At 42.6% G+C, this 16140-nt stretch overlaps 1 protein-coding gene across 1 annotated transcript in view; it reads right to left on the reverse strand.

Moving 5' to 3' along the window:
• Nucleotides 1–16140, reverse strand: part of alk (ALK receptor tyrosine kinase) — a 222980-nt gene that overhangs the window by 8100 nt on the left and 198740 nt on the right. Inside the window, exons 12-25 of the mRNA XM_062469533.1 lie at nt 14905–15070; nt 13567–13714; nt 11693–11803; nt 10956–11097; nt 9588–9758; nt 8079–8177; nt 7380–7535; nt 6514–6627; nt 4793–4979; nt 4407–4497; nt 4215–4279; nt 3889–4018; nt 3067–3164; nt 1189–1281 (exon numbers count right to left, since the gene is read on the reverse strand). Of these exons, the coding sequence (XP_062325517.1) occupies nt 1189–1281; nt 3067–3164; nt 3889–4018; nt 4215–4279; nt 4407–4497; nt 4793–4979; nt 6514–6627; nt 7380–7535; nt 8079–8177; nt 9588–9758; nt 10956–11097; nt 11693–11803; nt 13567–13714; nt 14905–15070 (1771 nt within the window). The remainder of the gene's footprint in view (nt 1–1188; nt 1282–3066; nt 3165–3888; nt 4019–4214; nt 4280–4406; nt 4498–4792; nt 4980–6513; nt 6628–7379; nt 7536–8078; nt 8178–9587; nt 9759–10955; nt 11098–11692; nt 11804–13566; nt 13715–14904; nt 15071–16140) is intronic.

Consider the following 16140-nt stretch of genomic DNA (forward strand, 5'->3'; position numbering starts at 1 on the left):
GTGTGTGGGTGAGACCAAGAGAGGAAGTCGGAGTTTGAGGGAGTGAGTTAGAGAAGCATGGGTGACGAGGACAGAAAGGAAAGAGATAGGAGGATGAATAAGAGGCCGACAACAGGAGATGAAAATAAAGAGTTTGAAGGTGACGTAAAAGAACCCATGAAGACAGAAAGGACGTGAGTCAAGTCCTGTGTGTGTTGTCGCTCACTTGTCTGTGACCTCCAAGGGTGTCAGGGCTTGCTTACAGTCAAGAATACATACACCTGCTTGTTTTCCAGCATACGTTATTGTGTGTGTAGTCCCTTGCTTCTAGGGGTAAGATTTACACAGTAAGCTTGTCGTCTCCCTACCTTGTCACTCAACTCCCCAGTGACCAAACTCAAACCGACATCTCCCAGGCAAAAAGGAACTGACATTCTGGCTAATGCACGTCAGATTACAAGATCCCCCTAATAAACAAATTCTAGGCACCAAGAACACTCAGCATGGCACCTGATAAATCTTCAGCTGCAATTAGAGCCAGCTATCCTAACAGTCATCCCTAAGGAGTTGCATGGCAGCCAACTTCCTTTCCTCTCACCAGTGATTAAAACTATCTTGCAAGGATAATCTTCCACCATGTTAATATGGCTGAAAGTTGTCTGAGACTGTTGAAACAGTCTTGTTTTTAAACGTTTTAGACATTTCGCTGTTTCATTTCACTGCCTGTGCATTTGAATAATGTTCTGTAGATTCGAAAAAAAGCATGATGCGCAACAGGAGATGATTTAAAAAGGAGTGTGTGTCTCAAAACATACAAGAAAGAATAGCTAATATTGTATGGTAACCTGACTCGCCAGATGGTTTGTTACACATGACCATCTGGGAAATCGTCCATAGAAACTGTATGAAAAAAGGCAGGGTCTTTTAAAAGATATTGGGGGGTGATTGGATGAACCATCTGTCTATCAAGGTCTAACTTCAACCACGCATGTAGCTGCCAATAGTTCCTCATAGTGTGCTGATTGGTCCAAACCACTGTTTCGTGCACACATGGATAACTTGGAGCATACAACTAACTTGGGTTAGGAGACATTTAGAATGGAAACAGGTTGGGTGGTTAACTGACACAAAGTGAGCCTGACTGTAGACTAGTACTGTAAGTACTACAAGTTATACACTAGTAGATTTTTGTTTTTGGTGAGACCTTACCTGTAAATGTCCCTGGCCATCCCAAAGTCTCCAATCTTGGCCACTCTCCCAGGTCCTTTGCAGGTCAAGAGGCAGTTTCGAGCCGCAATGTCCCTGGAGAAAAGCAGAGCCATTATGCAGTTGATTCAGTAGTAGTAGAGTGCATTATTCACATCCCTGAGCATACAGTAAATATTTCACATACACCAAAAATAAATTAGACTCTGGCTAGTACTCAATAAATCGGGCCACAGTTTTCTTTATACTGTACAGTGTCCTTTGGCCCAGTTTCCCAGACATGGATTAAGCCTAGTCCTAAAGTAAGAGAACAACTTAATGAAGATCTCCACTGAAAAGATGAGTAAAAAGAGTTGTAAAATAATTCACCTTTTAGGGAAGTAGCTTAATTTCATGTTCATTGTTCATGAGAACAATCCTATCTTTAATTGAAGTAAATAAATTATCGCTCATCAAGAATTATTGGCACCCTAACAAATTATTATGAACAAAACGTATCTGAAGCATGTTTTACATTTATATTCAACTTTTTCAAAGTTGATCAGAGTGTTTAGGAACTTTCAAGCAGTAATCCTTGACTTCCTGTTTCACAGGGGTATAAATATGAGGTGACACAGAGGCCATATTCCCTTAATCATACTGTATATCATGATATATGTATGAGTATTGCTATTTTCTGAAAGGTTCAACAATTTTTGTCAACAGAAAAGCTGCAAAGTCACTAAGTATCTCAACAGAGAAAAACAAACAGCTGATAGCTTCTACATATCCCAGCATGAGTGCATTTGTCACCCACTTTTACTAAATTGAGCACACCGCTAAGGATTAAAAGCTTACTGTTATAAGCGCAGGCAAACAATAAATGGTCTCTCCAGCGTCTTAATCACTTCTTATGAAAATATAAGAAAACCAACAATGCCTCTAGTGGTATGTTAACTGCGGTGTGCCATAAAAATGTATGCTGTATGCATCCTTACACTCCAAAAGAATGTGAGGGTGAGCTGAAAATTGCATGTTTGGGGTGCTGGCTGGATTTCAACTCCGACAGTCAGCAATATTATACTTGCCGATCACTGTCAAATACAGCGGAATAACTACATTACTGTAACAGAATGGTGCCCCCCCTGAAAATCTCTCAAGTGGTGGTGGTGGTGGTGGTGGGGGGGTAGCAGGAATATACAGTACACTGGTAAAGGTGGCACAGTGCTTAGCACTGTCACCTCACAGCAAGAAGGTCCTGGTTGGAGTTCCCACTTGGGGCTCAGGCATGGGGTGAGCACTTGGACTTGACCCCCAGCTGCCTTGATTAGGCTGACCACCGCTTCTAGCTGCCCCTCGGAGGGGAACAGCAGGATCCACCCATGACATTTTACCTCTGCCTTTTGAATTCAAATCTTTTGGGGAAAATCTTATTTTTCAATGTTTTCATTGAAAATGCAGAGAAAAAACACTTGAGCATGTGTGTGTGTGTTGTCACTCCCTCACATGATTAATAAAGTCATCTTCTTCTAAGTCTGTGAGGTTTGGTGCGATGTGTGCGCGTGTGTGTCTGTGACAGTGCAGGTGTTTTTACTTAAACACAATTAGGAAGATTGATGACTTTTTTTGCAGATGTTGAGTAAATGCTTTAATTGGGCTAGTTTGTCACTGTACTATTCTCAGGCTGGAGGTTGGGGCAGACATGATCAGGGAGGTATGGACAAACGCTCTATCTCAGGTGAAGTGAAGACGGCAAATGCTAAAGTAACTGGCAGAGCAGAACAGGTAAGCCGTCGGTTCCATCTGCTTTTCCCGTCCCCTGGTTAAGAGATTTGGACCCCCATCTGTTGATTTTGGATGCTGTCTACGCACATGCCTGTGTGTGTTTGAAAATGTACAGACCTGTGTATGAACTGGTTTTCTTCCAGGTACTGGCAGCCCCTAGCTATGTCTCTGGCCACATTGAGGAGGTCCACCATGGAAAGACTGGATGGGTGCTCCTGAGAGAAGGAAGAAAGAGAGAGAGAGAGAGAGAGAGAGAGAGAGAGAGAGAGAGAGAGAGAGAGAGAGAGAGAGAGAGAGAGAGAGAGAGAGAGAGAGAGAGAGAGAGAGAGAGAGAGAGAGAGAGAGAGAGAGAAAAAAAACGAGTGACCAAGACAAACCAACATGTTAGGGGGCATGCAGTTGAATGGAAGATACAGTAACACCCTATTCACACCAGACGCGTTATGGCTGCGACGCAAATTTCTGGCTTTTTGCCACGGAAATACAACCAGGTGTCTGCACACGGTGTTTAAATGCACTCGATGTTTTAATCAGAATCAGAAATGAATTGAATCACCAAGTAAGTGTACACCAACAAGGAATTGACTGTTGTGGGCAGGTGCATACACTAAACGTATAATAACCATACAGAATCTTAGCATTAGTCTTGGACTTTAGTTTGGAAAAGCGCCACGGTGCGTCTGGTGTGCACTGCACCATCGACTAAAGGGGCCGCGATCAGCCGCGATCAGCTCCGACATCCGCGTCGCAGCGCACCCTCACAGACGCCCTCCAGTGTGAAGCACAGACTGACTTGGAAGCCAGACGCACAGAAAGGCAGTACTGCAAAAAGACATTCCACATTGGCCTAACTGTAGGCAGCTCGACTCAATTAGCTTCAAACGACCTAAAGATTCCTCTGACTGCCCACCCCGAGAAAGAGCTTCTTTTGGCGCTTACCAGCCTGGGCCTGGTCTCTCTCAGGAAACTTTTGAGATCTCCTCCAGCCATGAGCTCCAGTAGGATGAAGCGAGGCAGGGCCTGCAGACTCACACCTATACAGCATACTATGTTCTGGTGGCTGAACTTACTAGAGAGTGTTAGGTGAAGTATGGATGAAGAGAAGAGGACACAATGGAAAAGAAGAATGAGAAGATGTATCTCTTTCATTTCCCTCTCAATGCATGAGCTTTTGTGTGTGAGGAATGTGCATCATGTGTGTTTGTGTGGAAATGAGTATGTTTCCACTGCCCGTGGACGTCTCTGCTAGTTTGTGTGGCTCTTACCTAATTATGAGAGCCTCCATTAGGAAGTCCAGTTCATCCTGCTCTGAGCACACTTCAGGAAGAGTCTATAACATGGATGAGCAGGATAGAACATAGCCACATGTAAGAGATCCAGAGTACACAGACTTCCATCTGATCAGTCCGACAGATGCTTAATCGGCCTGTACAACACAGTATATTTGTTCAATTCACCTTGACGGCTACTTGCATGGGACTGGGCTCTCCAGGAATCCCAACCGCCAACCCTTCGTATACCTCTCCAAATGCCCCATGCCCCAGGCCCCTGTGCAATGTAAGCGCACACACACTTTTAACAGTTTTACACAGCACGGAAACAGCATTAAACCACTTTTTTGGAATGTGACCTCCATTTTTCGAGCTTTCTTCAGTGTTTCTGCTGTAGTCTTGCCTGCAGCATACATCACACCTTTAGTTATCGCCCACTTCTTTTTTCAAGCTCTACTCAGGGATTCAACCTCCTTTAGGCTTTTGTACCTCAAAACAAACTACCGAAGCCAGACACCAACGCACTTTTCCCTTTCAGACACACACACAAACACATACACATTTCCCATTACCTGGTGAGAGAGATATTGCGCCGTGGCACCTCCTTCAGGTCATTGACTGAGGCAGTCTTGCCAGCAAAGCAGTAGTTGGGGTTGTAGTCAGTCATAATGGTTGAGGCCCTTAGCTTGCTCAGTTTACAGTCTGGGCTTTGCAGCTCCAGCTGAATAGACTGCAACTCCGTGTGTTTGCGTCTGTACACTGAAAAGACGAGTGGAAAAGAGATACCTTTATTTCTTTTTTTACACAGAGAGACGCTCAGTAGTTGCAGAATTGAAACCTTACCTAAGATTGTATTATCTTTCAAACAAACATGAATAACTCTTAATTAATACCATTTGTTTGCAAACTATATAGAGTAACTGACTGGTGAGAGTGTGTTTTAAATTGTTGGATGAAGTTAGATTACGTAATGTCAGAATTTTCTTATTGTTGGTTGCAAGTGTTATAAACAGCATACAGAACCATTTGCTGCTACTGCCATATTATGTAACCTAATGTGCAGTAATAATGTAGTAATAATAATAATAAGACTGGCCCACTGTTGTGTTGCAGAGCTGCTCTGAAGAGTGCTTTGCATTAAAACAGATTGAGCAACGAACACATACATTTCAAAGCTGTCTTTTATGTTGGTAGGTAACTGACCAAACTAACGACCAAAGTTCTAAACTTACTAGTTAATGATAGTCCAAGAAACACATATTATACTAGTACTGAATTGAAATGTTCATAAGTCTCTTTATCTAGAGATAGAAGTCAAGTAGTCATGAGTTCATGTTGGGTTGCAACTTAAGTGTGACTTGAGTCCATGTCTCAGTCTTGTTGCCGTGTCTGTACTGAACATAAGCACACTCTCTTTATCTCCATATCTGACACAAACATGATGCACACAAAACGCAATAAGGACACACACACGCACGTAAGAGAGGCCCTGGCTCATTCTGTACACACATTACTTGTGGAGAGGACTGTTTATGTGTACAGTGCGTGTTTGCGTATAAGCAGCAATTCATTGCTGAATGTGCCAGCTAATTGATGAGCTCTGTCATCCTAAGCTTAACCAGCAATCCATCATTAGCACTGTTTGTTCATCACGGCGACACTGGTATAGATTCCATCGCTAGTAAATCATGTGATGATAGAGCGTGTGGCTTGATGGCTCAATGAGTGCATCCGTCTGGTGGTGATAGCGTTCAGTCATGCCCTCTCATGCGCGCACGCACACACATCCCAGACATCCACTGGCGAATGCTTCTGAGGCTGTGTTGTACAGCACGTGTGCATGCTGATTTTGTATGCATGGGCATATGCATATGCACGGATGTGTGTTGAGGTATGGTAGCCCTTAGTCACACAATCTGTGGTACTTTGCACACAGACATTCCACTGATGGAGGCTGCCATCTGTGTTCACATTTGTGTGTGTGTGTGTGTTAGAAGTGCATATGTCTGGGCATGATGGCTCTCAGTCCAGCACTGTCTTACACAGAAGCCAGACATCCGCAGGCAAATTGCAATCAAGCATCAGTCTGTCTTTACCCACAGTTTCATCAACCTCCCGAGTGTTTCATTACAGTACACACAGTTGTACTGCTTCAGTGTGTTTTTGAGCGTGTTATGGTTGTGTGCGGACATCCTATCAGCCTGCGTTTGATGCCTAGGATGTGGATAAAGGTCATTGTAGTAGGAGTGTTTGTGTTTGTGTCTGCATGTGCATTCTGTGTATCGCAACTCACTAATCATCACCCCGGACACAGCCAGCAGAAGGGCGGCGATGAGGGCTGAGGTACCGACGGACAACCCCAGAGCCAGGTGGGACAGCGAGGGCTGTGGTGACAGGACAGACACCTCTGTAAAAAAGGGGGTTGATTACACAACCTGGCAACCCAGAGTACCAGAAATTCCTTGTGGCAGTGACCTTTGTTTTAATCAATGCAATTGATTTGAAACCAGGACAACAGGGAGAAGGAGACAGCGGTTGCATTTTGATAGACTTCTGCAGGCTTCCTTTTCTGTTCCCTTCTCTCACCTGATCTAAAGATGTTGGATGATTGAGACAAACAGTGTCAATAATGCCCCCTATGTGTGACAAAACTGTAGTTGCAGGAAAGGGACGAACAGACCATTTGAACTATTAAGACATGCTCGTATATTATTTGCCCTCAGCTCAGGACACCCATTGTTACCGGTTTTCCTGAAGATGGATCATAATTACACTTCATTCACAATCTCTTTGAAACAAGATAATTCAATATATTACATCGGCTATACAGCTTAATTACTTGAGAAATAATTCATTACCACTTAATTAACATGTTTTATCTATTACAGGCACTGGCTAATTCATCCAAATTAATATACATATCTGATGAGCTAAAGCCTATAAACTGAGCTTCCATTTGACTGAGGTCAAATGCAAACATTGGTGGAATGGTGTGTTTCTGTGCGTGTTACATGTTTGTGCGGTTAGTTGCTTTGTCATTGTTTGTGTGTTTCTGCGCATGCCTGTCTGTCTCCATGTGCGACTATCTGCATCTGTCTGCGTGTGTAAGTTTGTATGAGTGAGTGCATGTTTGCATGTGTGTATGAGGGTTCCTCTAACCGGTGTGGTTGATGCACGATACTCCGTCGGAGTCCAAGACGAGGTCCTCGTCACAGTAGCACACGGTCCCCTCCTCTGTGTGATGGCACTCGTTCATCTCACAGTGGCTGCAGTTCTGCACCTGGCTGATGATCACTTCACCGTTACCTTCCATACCTGAAATCGACACACACATACATGCTCACACAATTAGGAGTGGGTGAGTAAGTGAGTATGAATGAATGAGGGAAAGATGGTGTGTGTGTGTGTGTGTGTGTGTGTGTGTGAGAGAGAGAGAGAGAGAGAGAGAGAGAGAGAGAGAGAGAGAGAGAGAGAGAGAGAGAGAGAGAGAGAGAGAGAGAGAGAGAGAGAGAGAGAGAGAGAGAGAGAGAGAGAGAGAGAGAGAGGGGAGAGAGAGAGAGAGAGAGAGAGAGAGAGAGAGAGAGAGAGAGAGAGAGAGAGAGAGAGAGAGAGAGAGAGAGAGAGTGTAGCAAAGAGGCATCTGCATTATTATTGACGGAATGACTGCCTTCTGTCTTTCTGTGAGGACTGTATCAGAACTCCACAGTACAGACTGAACTACTAATGTAAAGCATTAAAATTATTAAATGTGTCTGGGGTAATGCCAGCAAAACAGGAACACTCCCTGGCTTTCTGCACTGTGTGGCTCAACTACCTTTAAGGGGATCCATAAACATCTCCACGTTGTGGCTCAACTACCTTTAAGAGGATCCATAAACATTTCCCCGTCTGGGCTGATGAAGGACGAGCCGTCCTCCCCATCCTGTTTTGGATTGTTGGCTTCACTGGTGTTACCCCCTGGACACAAGAACCAATAGATTAAATGTCATTAAATTAAGAAGATTTTTTGAAAAGCTCCCCAAGAATGATTGATACCATTGGCCACATAGTAGAGATACAAAGAAGTAGTCTGCAAGACTTCACAATAAGGTCACATTAACCACCATGTAACTACATAGCAATACCCATGGTGACAACATTATACTGTAGTGACATAGGAACTGCTGGCATAATTAAAATTACACAAGTGAAACTTTGCATGGGGAGGTTGGGCTTTCCAGGAGTAAGTGGATTTTAACATTGATCTTGTTTTGATTACACAATCTTCAATTCCCATACTGAGTCTTGGAATTTATTTGTAATTGCTAATAATGCTTAACACTGCACAGTTTGAATATGAATTCCTATGTACCTACAATGCTTTTACTAAAGGTATTACAACATAGTAAAATGGTAGTTGTATGTAACATTGATGTAAAGTGTTGCCAAATCGTCTTATTCTGTATGTCTGAATGGAGATGGAAGAAATACATGGCCTCGTTGACAGCCTTTTAAACATCCACTGCTGGCCATTAGATCAAATCAAGCACACAGACATGCTTATTAAGCAAGGTCAGAAAAATGTAATGCTCTTTGGCAGAACGGGTTTCCATGGCCAAGCAGACACACCCAAGCCAGGCGTCGGCTGTAGTGCTTTACATTGTTAGACTTTGTAGCAGAGAGAGAGAACTATTTCTTTTGGAGTGATGATCACACTGTGAACAAATCTGGGTTTGACGGATGTCAATGGAACCCTACATACCTGACTAAATTGTGAAGATGCCAAAGTTTGGTAGAAGAGTAATTATTTGTGCCGGTAGGGTTTACTTTTCCCAATAATATGTCATCTCAAAGGCACAGCCTCTGAAAGCCATTCTGGAAGGTTCTATGTTTCTAACTTTGAGTCAACAGTTTGCAGACGGTTCTTTATTGTTTCACCATGATGATTCCCCCAATGAGGTCCTTACCTACAGACATGGTTTGTGGAGATCAATTTCGAATTATTTTGAGCTTTCAAACAACTTCAAGCCCTAATCTCATGAATTTGGACACCCACTGTGAGTCTGGCTTAATAACTTGACATAACAAACGCTCTTGACTGAATCGAAAAAAATCTTGAGTGTAACAACATCCTTCCCGGAAGAAAAGTGGAAGACAATAAAGCAGCAAAAGGGCAAAAGAATGACCTGTAAATTAATACCCCTAATCTTTGAATGATACATCCTACAAAACAGTCCACATATTTTCGGCCATGTATTGAGCATAAATCCACAAATGAGCTAATAAGCTAATTAGCTAATAGTAATTAGTAGTACTTTTACACATTGTGATAATTACTACTAATTACTTAGTAATCATGTTATGGATCATAATGAATCCTTGACGCACCTCTGTATCCGCCCCCGCCTCCACCAGACATGCAGGCCCCCCCGCCACCTCCAAAACCACCCCTGGTCTGCCAGCTGAAAGTCTGACACGGCTGCCCTCCATGGCCGCCCAGCACCAGGGGCCTCCCGCCCGGGGTCCCAGGGGTGCTGTCGTTCCAGCCTCCACCTCCACCTAAGAGAGACACACACCCACACTTACTCGGGCTCTTCTCATTCCACATTGTGGGCACACGGCAGACATCCTTACGTGGGAGATGGAATATGCTTCACTATACGTGATCCATAATGAATGGAAAGTCTACTGACTGCAATAACAAAACAAGGACAAAAACAACAGACGCAGTCACACATCACCAAAGAGGACAAAACGGAGTGAGACAGTGTTGCGCAACTGTTCCATGCTTCACTGTTTACACCAGTTAAAAAGAGACTCCAACTCACACCTTCCTTTCCAGTCATGCCCTTTGTTGTCTCCCAAAGCCACACACCCCAGACACACACAAACAAGGAAATCCACTCTGGTTCCAATCACACCAGAAGTACTTCATTTTTCATACTTGCCAGGTTCCCCTCTAAGTCAATGTAGGGCATCATCTCCAAACAATTGAATAATAAATGATTTTCTCTGGCAGAAATAAATAACAACAAACCCTACACATCAGACAACGCCTTGTTTAGACAACAGAGACAAACAGATATCCTGTATGTAGTGCAAATAGTTGTGCATCTGTTCATATTGATACTAAATGATCTTGAGCTGGTAAAAGGAGGATAAACACATGCATAGCAAGCTCTGGCTCTTACTCAAAACCTCAAGGACACATGAAATGTTTACAAGTAAGAAGAGTCGTCTCCCTTGGAACATCAGCTGAATGCAAAAGAGCCTGGATTTGCATGGAACTCCATTATCGGGTTTACTTATTAAAACGTCTATTGGGGCACCTACTTCCTCAAGATATGCATGTACCCTTCTTGATGTACAAAGTTGATGCCATACTTACTGGGTGCAGTGTTAGCACCTTCTACACCACATACTGTATCTTCACCAAAGCACATTTTGTCCATAGTTATCTCCATCAATGCATATCTAGTCTATAATTACAAGATTGTTCAGGGTTTCAACCCTGAGAGGAGAGTCATTAATAACTTTCCTGTTGCAGTGTTAGCAGAGAGTGGGAGAGCTCACCCTTTCAGCCAGAAGGATCTCAAACTTCAACCAGAAAGCACAAGGAACACATGTATTTGTGGGTATGTAGACATGCAAAGCCCAAAAGACATATACTCACTCGCACACACTAAACAAATACCCATTAATGCAAAAGGTGCTGGTACACAGTATTTATTCATGCAGTATGAAAACCAAACACACCTGATGCACCGGACTTTCCATTACGCCCTTGCACAGCGGGGTCAGTGTCTATGAGCTCCTCCTGGCTACCCGATTGGCTACTGTACCCACGGCCCCCACCTCCTGCTGCAATGATCAGAGGGATATGGACTCCCTTCTCCACCTGTAATAATGGTGATGTTTTGTTTTGAGTGAGATGTGACCTTGAATACATTGTTGCGTCTCACGGGTTGAGGCCATTTCTTCTCCTCAGAACTGCCCAGTTTTGACTGCCCACGATAACTCTCTTAGCAGGAATAAAAAACAACAACATTCTACTATCCTGTTAAAATTGGGATGTAACTTTTTTTCTTCATTTTGGCTAATCACTTGGCTGCATGAAGTAGTTTTAATTAGAGTCCTTTTGAGAAAACCAGTGCTACGTCTGCTACTGGAGCCTATTGTTACACAGAACGGAAGACATACATTGAGATGAACCAATGGCTATTACACAGCTGATAAAGAATGGTACTGATATCTCGTTTAAGGCACATTTTTGTGTGGCATTGCTTTTCCAGATCGTGTGATAGAAGATGAGACTGGGGCAAAGAGTCTACCACAGCGCCTAATAAGCTTCCTTATCTCATCACATCATACATTTCTAATCAACGCATGTATTTAATTTTTTTTTTCATTCCAACAAATGAAAACAATCCAACCACGAGCGGTTCACAACGAGTAGTTAAAGAAGACCCAGCCAACCCCTCCCCCTTCCTTACCTTGAAGACGTAGGTGGCTCCGCCCCCTCCTCCCCCGCCCCCTTTCACTTGAGTCTTGTTGTCCGTCGGGCCACTCTGCTCCATGCAGATCTTGTTGAGCATCCCGTTAGACTGCCAATGGGAACAGTGAGAGTCACCGAGTCATGCTGACCAGACCCAAAGACCTGAACCGTTCAGACTGTGCATTTCCGTACCCTCTATATCTGTCTCCGGTGGGGCCATTGTTGACATTGAGATATTGAAACTAAGAGGTGAGGAAACGACTCAGAGGATGACAGGTAAGCTGTCATGAGTCAAGTCCGCTACCTCAAGTGTCTCCTCTTTTTTAATCAGTTGGCCCTGCGCTACATCAGCCAGCTGGAAGGGGGGAGACACTATGGTAATTTGATTGACAGATGGGGAAGAGAGGGCAGTGGACTTTAACCTTGGCATGGACCCCGGGGGGAATTTGAATTGCCTGAGCTCAATTTCACACAGAATTACGCGGCCTTCACTCCCTCCCTCCCTTTTCCCTGTCATCTCACTGGGGTACACACTCACGGGTACACGCTCACGGGTACACGCTCACGGGTACACAGTGAAGTCTGGAAGTGCTGTGGATGCAATGGATGGTGTATGCAGTGAATAGACATAAACAAACATAACATACAGCCAACAGGTGTTCATTATTACAGGCAGGCGGAGAAGGAGATAATTACAGTAAGAATACAATATGTGAATGATTAATAGCATAGCATACATGACCAAATAATAATGCACTCTCGTGTTTGCCCGCACACATTTAAGGAGCTATTATTTCTCATTACGAAAGACCAGGCGAGAAACACAGCCCCCTCCATAACAAATCACTTTCCAAGCCTTTGAAGAGTCTGTGGTCCACTATTATCCACGCTGGTGTGAAATAAGGTGAGACCCTAAATTACCTAAGTTCCTCTCTCTCCTCTCCCTGCCATCCTTACTGTGTACTCTCGATGGCTCACATTTTCTTTTAAAACAAGATTTCTATCACAGGATGTGATTTGAAATGATTTGAAGGCCAGCAAAAACCTTTTGCATTTTGTCTACCGGATAATACACCCTCAAGGTCGAGTTGTGATTCGATGCCCAAGTCAGTCTGTTCGAGACAACAAGAATGAGACATTCACACATACATCTTTTGTGCGGAAGATGTGAGCTGAGATAGCTACAGTGTAATGTTTTTGGTCTTCTCAGACAAAGGGCAAAAAGCTATTTAAACATTCCATTGAAAAATAATTTTTTTGGGTGCTCCGATATTTAAAACAAACATTGTCTCCTCCGATGCTTTGAATGAGTCAGAGATGCTACGGGAATCTGTGCATGGTCTCAGCATGAACCTGTTACTGTGAAGGCCTGCATTGCCATACCATACTGAATCTTAGCTTTGATTTGTGCTAATACCAAAGGAAAAAGTAGTGAAAAAGCAACAGTGCGTCCTTTAGGCCCATAAAGTTATCCAAAAGTAAATATTGCACAATATTCCTGATGGTCTATGTGGTCTATTTATTATATAAAAGTACTCGAAAAGACAAGATGAAATGTGATAAGGCAAAGTGAAACGTACAAAAGTAGGGTAATTCTACATGTATTCTAGTAATTCTACACTGAACCACAAGGTAACAACATGTTATTCAAAGAACTGGGTCATTTACACATAAATTACTCGAATGTATTGAAAAGTAACGGAGGTGTGTTTGATGAGTCAAACAGTTGGCACATTTGGTATTGATCTATTGGGTTTTTTGCAATGGGTGAGATAAATCAAGTGTACCTAAGTATTTGACAGTGTTATCAAATAGTAAATGACCCAGATCTTTACACTTTAAAGGGAAAATAACCAATAGCCATAAACTCACGTTGGGACATGCGTCTTCCCCGTGTTGGCCGACCAGGATATGAAGCAGCTCACCCTTCTGAAACAGGAAGTCCCCTATGATGTACACACCATGTGACCTGGTCACAGCCATCACACTGCGCCCGCCTGCGGCACCATAGGCTGTGATCCTATAAGTAAATGCAAAAATGCATACAAACACACACAGAAACAAATAATACACATTTAAATACAGAAGTTTACATTTACACACACACACACCGTGCGGCTAAACTCATGAGAGTCCTCTCAAGTCAAATGGATGACCCATTCAATCGGTGTCAAAAGTTTTTGTTTTCAGTAGGCTAACATGACGCTAACAGTATTATTCATTTTGTATACCTGCACAATTTACATTTCCAAAGGATTAACCACCTGAAAATGTCATCAATAAAATAAGGTATTATATTATTGGTTACAATATTATTACAACATAAGTGAGGCACTTGTATTACATTATTGGTCATGTTTTTACATGATCAGTTGTAGTTATAGATTATAGATACCCAAGAAAAATGCAAATTCTATTTGAAATAAAAATTATTGGAACAAATATATAAGATATTTCCTTTTTTTGTCTTTATCAACTTATTCAACTGTGTGCCTGGTCAGGATGTATTGGCGCACCTTCATTCCTGTCTGTTTGGGTCCATCAATTAACCGATTGCTGGACTGGGGCTCTGTGCTTTGAAATGACTCACTCACTCACCAATGTATTCACTCACTTACTCGCCATTTCACTTATGACACCACACTGTGCATGTGTCCGTGGACTATCTACTGGCAGACTCCTATAATTACTGTGTTTCTGTATGAGAGTGTTGTTAGCACTTTTCACTTCAGTTGAAGGGATGGTAAGGGAGATGTGCATGCACACACAGGATCAAGTAACGTATGTACACGCATGCACATACAGGATCGAACAGTGTATGTACATGTAGTGTACACTGTGTACAATCTGAATGTATAATATACAATTTCCAGATGAATATGTATGACTTTCTTTCCCCATTCCAAACGAGTCGAAATAAATACATATGAATAATCCTTGATGTGAATCTTGCAAGGCAACACTATTTCCAGCAACGACACAGCTGGTGTTGTGCAGTTCCATATGAAGTTAATTAGCAGATGGCTTGATTAAAGATCCTATGATTGACAATCCATTTCAACCCCCCAAAAAATGCAAGGTGCATCTGCATGTGCACCATATTTCGAAGCACTGAGGTTCAAACTAAAATTCAAAATTATCGAAGGACAACCATCCTTCAACCCCTGAATTTTACAAGAGTAATATTGTTCTTGATCTTCTGGTTTTTACCTGTATGTGCTTGTTTCTGGCACCTTCCAAACCTGGATGCCTTTGAATGGCCCCCTGGTTCCCACACTGACATTGATGTTGCTGTTTCTATATGAGCTATTGCACTGGGTTGGAGTTGGCCCCTCTGGTCCTGCTGCGCCGCAAGTGTGGAATGTCCATTTGGTGGCTGTAACAACAAAGCAAAAAAACAAGACACATTGACAAAGCAAATAACATGCTTATCCCATTCCTATTCATTTCACATACATTGTAAAAACTATCTAAATGTTGAAAATGAAAATATACATGTCATTTTCTGTCTCATGAACCACTAAAATACACTCCTCAAAGTATGTTCATTGTTAAGCACAGGGACTCTCCTCTTGATTCCGAGATCCAGGGGAACCAGAGAGAAGACAAGGTGTCACATGCTTCTATCCTTCTGTCATCTATAAAACTCTAAGCACCGTTGGAATGATTTTCTATTCCCTGGTCGTATTTCGGGTTCCAAACCTGTTAATATTCTGTGGACCAATCTGACTTAAAGTGAAGTCATGAGTTTAATCCCAACGTAACTTTAATGATATACTGTTGGGCCCAGACTTGTCGGAGGTAGACCCTGTAAAGGTTGTTGCGAATGAACAGTCAAATTGATCTCTAGAAAGTAGCGCAGGGAGGAGAGTTCTGTATTGATCTGTTCGGACTTTTGTTGGACAATAAACAACAACCAACCCTCTCTCTTTCTCTCTCATCTAACTATAAAGGCAGGAATCAGTGTGTGTGTATGTGTGTGTCTGTGGCACTATTGTCTTGAGAACAGTGCATTGAAATGTACCATGTGTATTCCAAGACCCAGGAATGCGCAGTGTTGCCTGTGAAGTTGTTTGCATGCCATTTGCAACAAATACATGTAAATGTATTCAACGCGTTAACTCTTTTGTTAATTACTAGATATGTTATTGCCTTATTATCTGTTCATGTATTTCCATCTTTTATCAATTCACATATAGTATGCTTTCCTACTGTGACCTATATTATGTTCTGATGACAGTCACAGGTCTATAATGGTAGTATGACTCCTAGTCACACTGTTCCTGAAGAGACTGACAGAAATTTTGGGCCATGTGATGCTGCACTCCTGATGGAGGTCATGAGCTGCGCATGGGCACTGCAATAGTTTCTATAAAAACACAGCTAATAAAGCCCCAAATCTTTGAGATGATACTTAAGAAGATCTGAAATGTGTCACATTTGAAT

Source organism: Osmerus eperlanus, chromosome 9 (assembly GCF_963692335.1).
Source record: "Osmerus eperlanus chromosome 9, fOsmEpe2.1, whole genome shotgun sequence".
Lineage (NCBI taxonomy): Eukaryota > Metazoa > Chordata > Actinopteri > Osmeriformes > Osmeridae > Osmerus > Osmerus eperlanus.